This window comes from Vespa crabro, chromosome 18, assembly GCF_910589235.1.
Source record: "Vespa crabro chromosome 18, iyVesCrab1.2, whole genome shotgun sequence".
NCBI lineage: Eukaryota > Metazoa > Arthropoda > Insecta > Hymenoptera > Vespidae > Vespa > Vespa crabro.
Window position 1 is genome coordinate 4,212,399 of NC_060972.1, and position 12,548 is coordinate 4,224,946.

The following is a 12,548-nucleotide window of genomic DNA, read 5'->3' on the forward strand; positions in this document are numbered from 1 at the left end:
ATTACAATAATTCATAAATATTAACATACATATATGAGAGTCAAGAGTCAAAAAATATTATTTTTCCTTTTCTGTTTGTTTGTTTGTTTGTTTGTCTGTCTGTCTGTCTGTCTGTCTGTCTGTCTGTCTTGTTTTTTCTCCCTTCTTTCTTTTTCTCCTTTTTCCTTCTTTACTTTTGCGAACGCTTCTGAAAAGAAATGTGAAAGGAAATTTCAACAGACGCTGGTGGCAGGTGATTTATAAAATATACTGTATACAGAGAAAACGGGTGTAATACGTAAAGACTGTGAAAAGTTTGGGTGATAAGGTGAGGGAGAGGTGAAAACGGAAGGATATTTTATTCGATATTTATTATTAGATGTGAATAATTTCAAAAAAAAACATTTAAATGTATATAAATTGGCATATCATCGCGGAGGGAGAGTAAGAAATGAAAAAAAAGAAAAAAAAAAGAAAAAGGAAGAACAAAAGAAAAACAAAAGAAGCAAAAGATAGGGATAGAGAAGGAAAGAGCAAGAGAGAGATAGAGAGAGAAAGACAAAACGATTGGGAAGACTACGGAAACTGCCTTCCCTCCGATAAAAGAAGAATGTATTAAAGAAAAAGACACGTAAACTATTATATCTCACTTCATCAATGAAATGCTCTGCTGGTTTGGAGCTGTAGTCATATCGTTAGCGAATAAGTCTGTATGTGACGATGTTAATTACTGTAATATAAAGGGACAAGATTAAAAATGAAAAACCTAAAAAAAAAAAATTACCAAAAAAAAAAAAAATAAAACCAAACCATGAATACTACGTAGGAGCATCTTATATGAAAAAAATTAAAAAAAAGATAACGATATACTGTTTGTCTAGTATTACTGGGCATGCTTTAAATCGAATTGTTTTTAATCAAACCGAGAATCTGTTTCCAACCCTCTTCGGTGAGCTCTTATAATACGAGAGACTTACTCTCTCCGTTTGTGTTTTTTTGTAAAAAGGGAGAATCGCTTTTACCCGCGGGAGAAGGAAAGGAAGGTCATAGCAAAAAGAAAAAAAAAACACACATGGAAAAGGAATGAGATAACGTTTGCGGACGGGGGGGGGGGGTTGAAAGAAAAGACAGAAACGAATATCAGATAAAATTTGATGAAAAGCAATCGCACCTCGATCGATCGAATTTAAAATTATTATTTTCTCTCACACCTCTGCGCAGTGTTTTGGGCTCTTCCGTCCAATACGCGATGTATCATTGTCATTTTTTTATTTAATTTTTGCAATCTACGTACAATAAAATTGTTATTGCTGAAATGATAAGTGTAAATGTGTATACTGTACATTCAACCTTCGTTTTAAAATCATTATTAAGGTCTCGCTGGACCAGGATTCCTGCCGTCCTGGCGCGTGTTGTAATTGTATATGTACATATACATGCGTATTTTTTAATATCAGACGATACTTTACTCGATAATTAGGGTCGCTTATTAGAGTATATAAGTATAAAAAGAAAAAAAAAAAAAAGAAAAAAAAGAAAAAAAAAATTTGAGAGCGGCATTCCCGACGCCGATGTCTGCGATGAACGATCTCTGAAAGGAATAAAGCACTTTCACGTAGTAACGTCTTTAAATTTGCTAACTCCGCCAATCTTATCCTCTTATATTTCCTTTCTTGTCCTGTTCACTAGTAAATAATTTCGATTAAATGATCATATAATTTTTTTTCTCTCTTTCCACACATTTATATACATATAATAAATTTATATTTATTCCATTTCTTGGGCATAATGAAAAATATATATGAAACATTTAATAACGATACGACAAAAGTCATAAACAGTGTGTATACATTAATTTATTGTTAGTAATAATATTAACAATTGTCAAGTACATTAATAATTTCACAGATTCGCCTATATCATTTTATATTATATATCTATTTGCTTAAATAATTTTCATAGATTTAAAAATATCTTAAGACGTTATAAAAGAAAGCTACATTGTCGACCAGATTATTACTTATCAGCTGTTAGTACTATTCCAATTGAATTGTTTGGAAACTTTTGGAAATCATAAAAAGAATATTGCTGATAAGATTACTAATCGTATGGACAATAATCATTTCGACGTTTAATGCGGTAATAACTTTAATATAAGTAGACCATTCATTCAAATTACAAATGCGATTGGATCTTAGGAACTTAAAATAATCCAAAAACCAATATAAACAGTAACGAATTCAAACATTTTCTAAACTATAATTAAATTAATACAATTTAATTAAATTATTATAACATTATAAAATTTCAAATTACTGTTGATAATAGTATCTAGAATTTTTGCAATGAACATCGTATAATTATCAAGAACATATTCTTGTAATAGTTAATAACATTAACAAAAGAAATATCTTAAATATATGTATTCAGAATATAAAATAACATTTTGATTTTGCAGATCAGTATTGCCAGGCACTATAATGTTTTCGCAACCACAGGAGTTCCCCTTGGGAACAATTTAAAACCGATTCCTCGTTGCGATATCAGAAAGTTAGGTGAAATCGTGTTAAGTGGTTTTAATTACTTAGGGAACTTAGACAGCGCTCAGCGGAAGTTTCAACGTCACTCAATGAGGGTGGATGCGCTATTGCAGGATGCAGAACACTGTTATCGCTGTTGTTGAAGCTTCGACTCTGTTTTTAAGCTACTATCAACTTTGCTTCGTGGCTAACCAATTATATTTTTATTTCATTGAAAAATTCAAACAACGTCAAAAGTACTTCTTCGTTAATAATTCAAAGTAATAATTGGTCTTTTATTTCTATTCATTTATTCACGATGAATTATATTCTATCGCTTGAAGATTAACGAATATGTTCGACTAAACTTAGTATTGATTTTTTCAAAAGTAATATGAGCGTAGAAAACGTGAAATATTGATATAGAGATTATTTGAAGATCATAGGCCTATTTGATCCATGGATAAAGTAAATTTTGTCCATGAATATATATACATATATATATATATATATAATTATTAAAATATGATATAAATATAAAAAATATGAGTGCATATGATATGCGTATAATATCTGGACTTAAACTTAATAATAATGGACGTAAACTTAAATGGTAAAGAAATTTTCGACCAATAAGAACGTAGTTAATCTTACTCACTCTTTTGCACTCTTTTCTTTGGTTTCCTTAATGTACTATTACTTTCGTTATATTAGCACTCTTTAAATTTGGTTGTACCACGTTGTTATCCTACGACATTTTCTTTACGAATGAATCTTTGTATTATGGATGTTATAATTTATAACCTAGAAACTTTAGGTTATACTAGAGCGTAGTAAGGATAAACATATAACAATAATTTTTCCTTGCCTTATTTGTCCTCTAAGGACAATGAACTAATCTTACTACGATAATATATTCAGCATTATTATTTAGGTTTTTTTTTTTTTTTTTTATAAGTAAAGCGTTATACTCGACAGCCAAGTTACAATAGTTACCGACATGAGGGCGTTGCGATTTCTTTCGATGGTAGTGGCAACATTGCATGATGGTAATTAATATAACTGATTCCTTCTTGATTTCCAGTCAAATAATAAAATTTTAGATACAAGGTATGCTTTCATTTATATAATTATTTTATTTAATACATATATATATATATATACACACACGCACACGTCCAGACATTTGTGTGTACGTATGTTCGCGCGTGTGTGTAGAATTCTGGCTGAGAAATTATTATATGGTAGTATATAAAAAATATTTTGTGTACGATTTCTCATCGAAATACCAGATACAATATGTTGTTCAAACGCAAAAGTTGTACGTTTCTTTCTTTGAAATATTTGTACAATTGATATACACATATATAATATATATATATATATATATATATATATATATATATATACATATATTTTCTTTTTTCTTTAGTAATTAAAAATATTGCAAAGAGAACGTTATTAATGTGTAATTTGTATTAGAATATATGTCGATAAATATTTCCGTTTTCATTTTTATTTTTCTTTTTCTTTTTTTTTTTTTTTTTTTTTAGTGTTTTATTAGAAGTTTCTATGTGATAAAGATACAGTGAGACTATAATGTCAAATAGAATAATTGATCTCTGAAAGTGAAATTTTATTCAAGATCCTAATATGGCTCGAGTTCGTGAATTCAAAAGATCATTGGATGCTGTAAATACTAATATAGACTTTAAGGACTTAACCAGAGTAAGTAATATTTAAAAATATAGTCGAGTTTTATTGGTTATGGCTTTAAAGTACTCTACTTCTTTTTCTCTTTTGGCTATTGTTATTCTTCCATAGTGCAAACATAAAATAAGCTTTTGGTCATTGTCCCATGCATTTCCATTCTGAATGAATAACATCCTTTTATATAGTAGTTGCTTAAAACTATTCATTCTTTTATTTCAATTGATATTTTACAAACCATTGCTTAATGTACAGTTGATTTTATATTTATAGTTACACGATGTCTTTATTTCTAACAGCATTGAAATTGTTTGCTAATATATGAAAAAAGAATACATAATATTTATATTGCAAGGAATAATTAGATTTCCAAGTGAATTAAAAATTGTAAATTAACTTAATTGCACTTTTTAGTTTAGCACAGAAGGAAACTTGATAAAACAAGAGCCATGTGATAGAAATGATGTGGATTCATATGACACTTGTATGCCAACCATAATAGAATCTGAAGATATTAACTCGATTAATATAATTGAGAATAATATCAGCCCGAAAGAAAATATTTGTAGTCAGACTGAGAGCCTCTGTAATATAACCACTAATCAAATCCAAAAGAAGTCTTCTTCGATGGATCATGCGGTAACTGGAAATATAAAGTGTATTCAGAAAGAAAAAGATATCCTTGTAATCGATGAAAAGAATGAAAACAAGAAGGCATTAAGAAAAAGTAATGATATTAAAAGGTTCAATAAAAAACAAGGAAGAGATATGCGAATAACAAAGGAAAAGAAGAATGCTATTTATTGTGAAATATGTTCTTTATCTTATGAGAATTTGAATCAGCTAAAACGTCATAAAAATTTTTATGCCAAACAAAATAATTATTTTTGTTCTAATTGCCTCTCAAATTCTTGCTCTCATATTAGGTTAAAGATTGATGAAAACGTGCAAAAATCTTCTAAATATTGTTGTCATTTTTGCAAACGAATGTTTCAAAGGAAAATAAGTTTGCAAAGTCATTTATTTCACCTTCATGGAAAGGAAATAAGAGTAAATGTCGAAGACGATTCATTTTCAATAAATAATTCAACTGTTTCATATTCTGGTACGTCAAAGAAGAAGAAAATGCGACAGAAGACAATGGTGGAATACATTATACGTCATAATAAAGAAGATGCAAAGAAATCATCAGAAAATTTAAACAGCTCGAACGTTAATAACGTTTTAACTATAATTAAACAAGAGAATGAATGGATGGATGATGAAGCGGGCAAATCGTCGACGGATAAAATAGTTGCCAGTGTACCTCGGACAAGTCAAAAGTCAAATGATAATAGATTACAAAAACAGCCATTTGTTAAGATACACGTCGATTCTAACATGATGAAAACTCTTTTAGGAATTTCTTGTCTATCTAATGACGACGACGACGACGACGACTACCTTGAAAAATCTTTTCTATATAATAGTAATCGTAATAGTAATAAACATACTGATAATAGTAATAATATTAATGGTAAGCGTTACGCATTGCGATCTTTAAATAATTCTATAGAAGTAAATAATAGTGAGCCATCCACGATCGTACGTAAAAATGATCAAAGCGGTAATAAAGTAAGAGAACTTTTAACTATGTGTAAGAAATGTACCATTTCGTTGATAAGATGCGATGATAAATTGACCACAAGATCGACTTGGGATTCTTCAAAATTTGTTACGTCGTCTTCTCAGGTTTTACAACCGGTTAATCGTATATTTCGTAAACGTAGATTCTCACAACGGAAAAGTAATAGTAACGAGTCACCTTCTAAAAATTCTTTTTCACGAAATAATAATTCTAAAGATTTTATCAAAAATGATTCTTCCGTAAGATCTCCGCCTGTAAAAATTAGAAAACGAATTACTAATAGTAAATCAAGCTCATCTATCACGTTAAATGCGAAGCGTTCTAGGAAATTTAGATCGAGGCGCAAGAAGCGTTCTGGTCGACGTCGAACGTTACTGAAAAAAGTCAAACTTGATCTAAGAAAGAACGAATCTTTAGAGAAAGGAAATCATACGAATTCAAAAAATTCATCGCCTCAGAAGGAATCGTATTCTAAAGAAATTGAAAATAAACAATCTGCGAATGCTATTGTTGAATTGAAGGAAGTAAAAGTGTCTTTGATAAAGTTGCCAGAGATAAAAAAGGAATTGATTGTTTCGGGAATTAATGAAAATGCAACGGCCAATGCCAGCTATAAAACTTTCTCTTGTACAATTTGTGATATGTTATTGAACACAGAGAGACATTTGAAGAAGCACATGAAGAAATATCATACGGCGTACATGTCAAGCATATGCCGAGCACGATATGCCTCGAAACGTCTTTTATTGAAACATTATTTACGAGAACACGACATGTGGGTATGCAAATGTTGCGTTTGTTATCAATTCTTCAGTAGTCGATTGTCATTGAAACAACATTTGCTTCTACATTGTATCAGAATAACGTTATCGAAAAACGATCGTCCTCTTTCGAGTAAAAACATGAAATGTCATTCCAATGTAAAAAGATACAAGTGCAAGAGAACTGCGTTAAAAATCTTATTGCGGTCACAATCAACGGAACATCAAAACGATCGAAACGAAAGAAAAATGGAATATCAAGAGATCGATGATAATAATCGGAAAAAGCCAAAGGAATATTTACACGTAAGTAGCATTGAGAATCTGACAAATCGAGTTAACGAAAGCAAAGAGAATAATGTCGGTGTACTTGGAGAGGTAAATGATCGGCAACCAGATCAGGCAGTCTCTGTTGAATTAACGAAACCATTCGAAAGTAATAATACCGAAGTTTCTCATTCTAGAAATAATGACTCGATAGAAGAACCAATACCGGATACTCCGTCCGCTGCCGGCGAATCTACCATTTGTAACGAGGATCGGCAAATTGATCTGATATTGCATACAAATGTGATACAACCGGATGATAATTATAATAATGAGATAACTAAATCGGGAATAGATGCTACAGTGAATAAGCAGAAATATCCATGTTCGATTTGTGGGACGCAATTTCAAAAGCCAGAAAATTTGTTCCAACATATACGTACCTATGATCACTCCTTCAATAATTTCTGTGAAATATGTGGATTATTCTTTTCAAAGAAGAAAATATTGAAGACACACAATAATACTACTCACAATTCTGCCATCTGTAGTTTATACACGTTGCATTGTCAATTCTGTAATCAAGGCTTTCGTACTGAAAACAATCTTCGTATACACGAATTGCATTATCATGCAAGTACAATAACAATAAACAATATAAGAGTGACGGAATTTTTGAAAGTTTCCAACGGTGGAATTAATTCATCTTTACCAATGCTCTGCAATATTTGCGGACTATCTTTTAATACCTTTGAACGTTATCAGTTACATTCTATGTATTATTATAAAGGTCATATATTCCCATGTACATTTTGTGGTAATATATTCCACGGATTGAACATGGTACACCGCCATAACAAACTGTTCCATTATCCTAGAAATAATTCAACGTCTTACAAATATAAATGTTCGATTTGTTACGAAGGTTTTGCTATTGAATCATATTTTCATGCACATAAGTTGCACGTACATTCGAATAAAGAACATATAGAATCGCCGATTTCAAATCTCGCATTGAACTCTATGCATTATAATAAAATGAATAAGTCTTACATATGTTCCAAATGTAATATCGAATTCTACAGCATAGCGGAACTTATGATACACGTTGAATATTATTCCAATCGTGGCAATTATTTGTGCTTGAAATGTCCCAGAAAATGTTGTACGTTGTCAATATTAAGCGAACACATTGATCTAACTCATAACGATAATAAATTGATGATCGGACACAAGTGTGGTATTTGTGGCGAAATTTTAATGTCTGATATTTCGTTCTTATATCATCAAAATCACCTTCATAGTGACGTGGAAGAGCGACAAGTCGTTTCCTTTTCCTATAAATATTCTAATACGGACTTAAATATTAATAATATCGTTGATAACGATAAGTTAATGGTTGTTGATAAAGAACCAGTAGTAATTGTACACGGTCCTACTTCCTCTTTTGTTAGTTTGGAAAAATGTAATATCTCATGTCCAATATGTGCTGTCAAATTTGAAAAAGAAGTACATTTAAAGAAACATTTAGCCGAATATTTAGATTTTGGGGATTATCAATGTAACGAGTGTCAAAGACATTTCGTTAATTCTGACCTTTTAAAGAAGCACATAGAAAATCATTTGGCACCGGGCATGCCTCTTACGAAATATTATTGTACCGTATGTAACGAAAATTGTAAAACTTCTACCGTTCTAGAATCTCATGTTGCTCATTTACATGCCCGTGTTATATTTAAAGATGTTTCCTCAAAGTCAGTTTAACATATGTGTTTTACAAAATGATAATATATAATTTCTAATAACTCCAATAAAATTAAGAACTTAAATGTGAATGTTTCAACCAAGAATTTATTATTTTCTCTTATTTTTATTATTAGCAAGAATTTATTATTTTCTTTTATTTTTATCGTTCTTCTTCGTTTCCATGTAAACGTCGTTGCCTTAAAAATATTCCTCATAATGTATTTTTACTTATATTTAAATGATGTTCCATTAAATATACTTACTTTTTTCAAATTACTTCGTAATCTATATTGTTATATATTCGTTACGTGTATTTTGTCATTTTATATTTAAATTAGGTAATATAATTGAAGTTTTTTTTTTCTTTTTTCTTTTTTCTTTTTTATATCGAAATGTGTCTGTCAAATAAATAAATGTATTTTACTCGATGCTCAGTTATATGTGTAAGATGTAAATTTTGTCTGCTTAGAAAGTACGTATTATTAATATTTTATAAATATTACTATTTAATATGAAAAGGAAAGAAAAAGGAAAAAAAAAAAATAGCTAAAGGAAAGAATAATAATGACATATAAATTTGTCATAAATCTTTTGTCACCAAAAATATTTTTTAAATATCCGTTTATTCGTTATTTTTTATTAAAAATTTTTAGACATTGAAAACTCAGTATTGCGAGCTTTATCAAGTAGTATTAATTATCAGTGGTAAACATATTTTGCGTAGGCATTTATCAAGAAATTCAAAGAATTCACGATGGTAATGAAAAATCATGGCAATACTTAAAAAATCTGCTATTACTACAGATTGAACGAAACAATATATTAAAAGAAATTTAGCGTTAATAGATCATCTTGCTTATTCAATAATAATGAATCGTTTGAAAACTTTGAATTTTCTTTCAATATTTTTATTTTTATATCCGACGTTATCGAATATCACAGATCCATCTGAGAGCTTTAAAAATTTATACTCCAGCGACATGAAAATACGTACATAAGTATATCAACATTAATTTATAATAGTTCCTTTTTATTTTGTTGTAATTGTAATGGGAAAAAAAGTAACGTTTGTATTTAGATGTCGGCGAATTAGATATATCCAAATATTCGATTGTGATAAGTAGTCCTAATAATTAGCTATTATATATTATATTTTAAATTAATTCACGAGATTAATAGATATAGAAGACGAATGATCAAATTGAATTGACAAAATCTATCGGATGGAAATTGAATGCAGTGGACAATAACAATGAACTATTCCCTTGAAAGAAATCAAGAAAAAAGGATCAGCGTATCGAACGAATGATGAAAAATATTTCTGGAATAAGAAGAAGTTCATCTCCTAGCTATCTTTACTTTGGACGATGGAGTCTTAATTCTTGTCCTAAAGTACTCTCTAATGCCTGGCAGCCATGGAATTTGCGACGTATACGCGAGACGTTACATTGATTGCGCCCCGAAGCAAATCGTATTCGCAGCTTTGCCGATTCCACCGATCTGTCGAACAATGAACAGCGATGTTGAAATTGATGACGTGCGAGTTTGAATGGAGAACAAACTGATCAACTCCGTCAATGACTTCCCATTTGCTCTGTCAAAGAACATTCTGCGCAGAATTAATCTGTTTCTAATCGGTCTAACTTAGTCTTCAAGATTCATCTATCCGTTTAATCTACGATGTGTATTAGAAAAGCGATCGTATTATAACAATTTTGTTTTCTCTGTATTATCATAAGTATTATGAATTATATGTCAGTTATATAAACATTACATTATAGAGTATAGAAGAATATTCATGATGTACTTTAACGCCCGCGCTATATGAATAGAAAGTAAGACGACTGAATTAATTTTATAAAAACTGATGTTTCATAGAAAAAAAAGGGGGAAAAAAAACGAAAGAAAGAAAAAAAAAAAAAAAAAAAAAAAGAAAAAACAATTAATCTCTGACACTTCCGTGGAAATTATTTATATCAGCCAATAATTTCACCGTTTCAGCCGCTAGATAATTTCTGTAAATTTATCTATTATATCATAATATCATCTATATTATTGGATCTTTACGTTACAACTTTTTCCTAATGTATCGGTTGGAAATATTCCTTTTTCTTTTTTTCTTCCTACGAGGAACACGCGCATCGAATGAGACAACTGTTACATTAACGGAATAGCAATGTGTTGTAACTTTTGAGCTAGAAGATTTCTCAAGCATACTGGAAACTACTTTTCCGTCATTTTATTCCTTTTTTGCGCCAACCATATTTTCGGGCAACACTCGAGTTTATACTTCACATTACGCAGCCCTTGGCTTTATTGAGGTGCAAAACAGGTAACCGAGAGAAATCACGATTCATGGCACCCTCTCAACCTTCTTTTTTTTTCTTCTTTATCCTTTCTCCTTTACGTTCTTCGTCTCTTTCCTCCTTAACTCCTTTCAACCCCTTGCCCCCGTCTATTTCCTCTTCCATGCCAACCCTATCCAACTTGAGTTACTCACTCACTCACTCCTACGATTTACCCTTCTGAAAACGGTTGTTCCTACAGCGAATCTCCCTCTATCACATTCCGATAAGAGCACCACATCTGGAATAGCGAGATTTTTTTTGTCACCCGTTTATCTCATCTTCGAGACGTCGTTAGTTCTTTCGTGAAAAGAGAAGATGGATGATACGTACAAAGGGCCACATCGTTCAAAAACCAGTTTCAACGAGTTTAACCTTCGTCTAGAGTCTTTCAACACCTTCGAAGATTCCCTCGATCTTCTATTACGCGATTGACTTTAAGACGAATTATTTTGCGATTTAATCATTATGCAATCGAGACTTAAATACAAAGAATAATATAGTTGAAAATATTTTTCGTGTTTCATTTTCTTAAATAACATATTTTGATAGAAAAATATGTATGACATTTAATTGTATTATTTTTATTAATTATATACCGCTCATTAAAGATATATATATATATATATATATACATGATTTATGAGAAGTATCCTTGTCAATACATTTAACATCGTTTTTATCTGATGTAACAATGAGTAATAATTAGTCATTCGATTGATCGTTTAATTTAACTAAATATTTTAATTAAATCGATCGAATAAGCTTAAGTAATATATTTATAGATAAGTACTCTTATACGAGCTAATAGAGAATCAATGAAAGTAAAGGTTTATCTGTATACATTGGGAACTAAGGATGCAATATGCCCGTGAACGAATGATCGTAATCTCTATCTAAGATCCATCGAACTGATCAGACCGATTATTGCCAAGAATATATCCTAAATTATTTCAAATGATTAACATTGAATTAAATCGATAAAGATTTAATCGCGTCAATTATAATTAATTAAATATCTAATATTAATTAATATAATTGGGTTAAATGAAAAATCGTTTGTTTAGTTGTTCGGAATATTTAACAAAAATTTAAGTCGCACATGATTTTACTGAAACGTTCGCATTGTAAAAGTGATTTAGCTAAACCGAATTAAACCGGACCAAAGAAAATTATACCTGGCCGTAGTAGTTGCAACGAGTGCACGTACTCCTGTTAAACCTTTAATTACTTGTGCGGCTTTAATTTACATAACGAGTATGTTTAGTTCCTCGCTCCTACCAGTAGATATACTCTATCCTTGATATTATTCATTTCGTCTAACGATTCATTAAAATGACATGCACTTAAAATTATCTCTAATAAAAATTCACGGTAGCACTAATATTAGAATCTTTCAAATCAAATACCCTTTAAGATCTTATACTTGTGATAGAAATTTATTCAGAATTTAAGAAGTTTAATTTACGTTCATGGAACCCTTTATGAATCGTTACTAATGAATCATTTTATTACACTCGCCATATTTAATGTTTTTATCTACCGTTGAAACCAGAGCATGACGCGACATAACGTTTCAGTAATCTACCTCAAT

General features: G+C 30.4%; 1 protein-coding gene across 5 annotated transcripts in view; it reads left to right on the forward strand.

The window, feature by feature from the left end:
* LOC124430412 overlaps positions 1-11,466 on the forward strand; it is a 16,900-nt gene extending 5,434 nt beyond the window's left edge. The window contains exons 1-3 of one of the 5 annotated variants that reach the window (XM_046976947.1): positions 1-3,608; positions 4,052-4,226; positions 4,623-11,466. The exon at positions 1-3,608 is cut by the window's left edge and continues 5,434 nt beyond it. In XM_046976947.1, coding sequence (XP_046832903.1) covers positions 4,152-4,226; positions 4,623-8,627 — 4,080 coding nt within the window. In that variant the 5' untranslated portion in view covers positions 1-3,608; positions 4,052-4,151 and the 3' untranslated portion in view covers positions 8,628-11,466. The other 4 variants (XM_046976950.1, XM_046976948.1, XM_046976946.1 and 1 more) reach the window with 4 other exon arrangements.
* Positions 11,467-12,548: the final 1,082 nt, after the last annotated feature.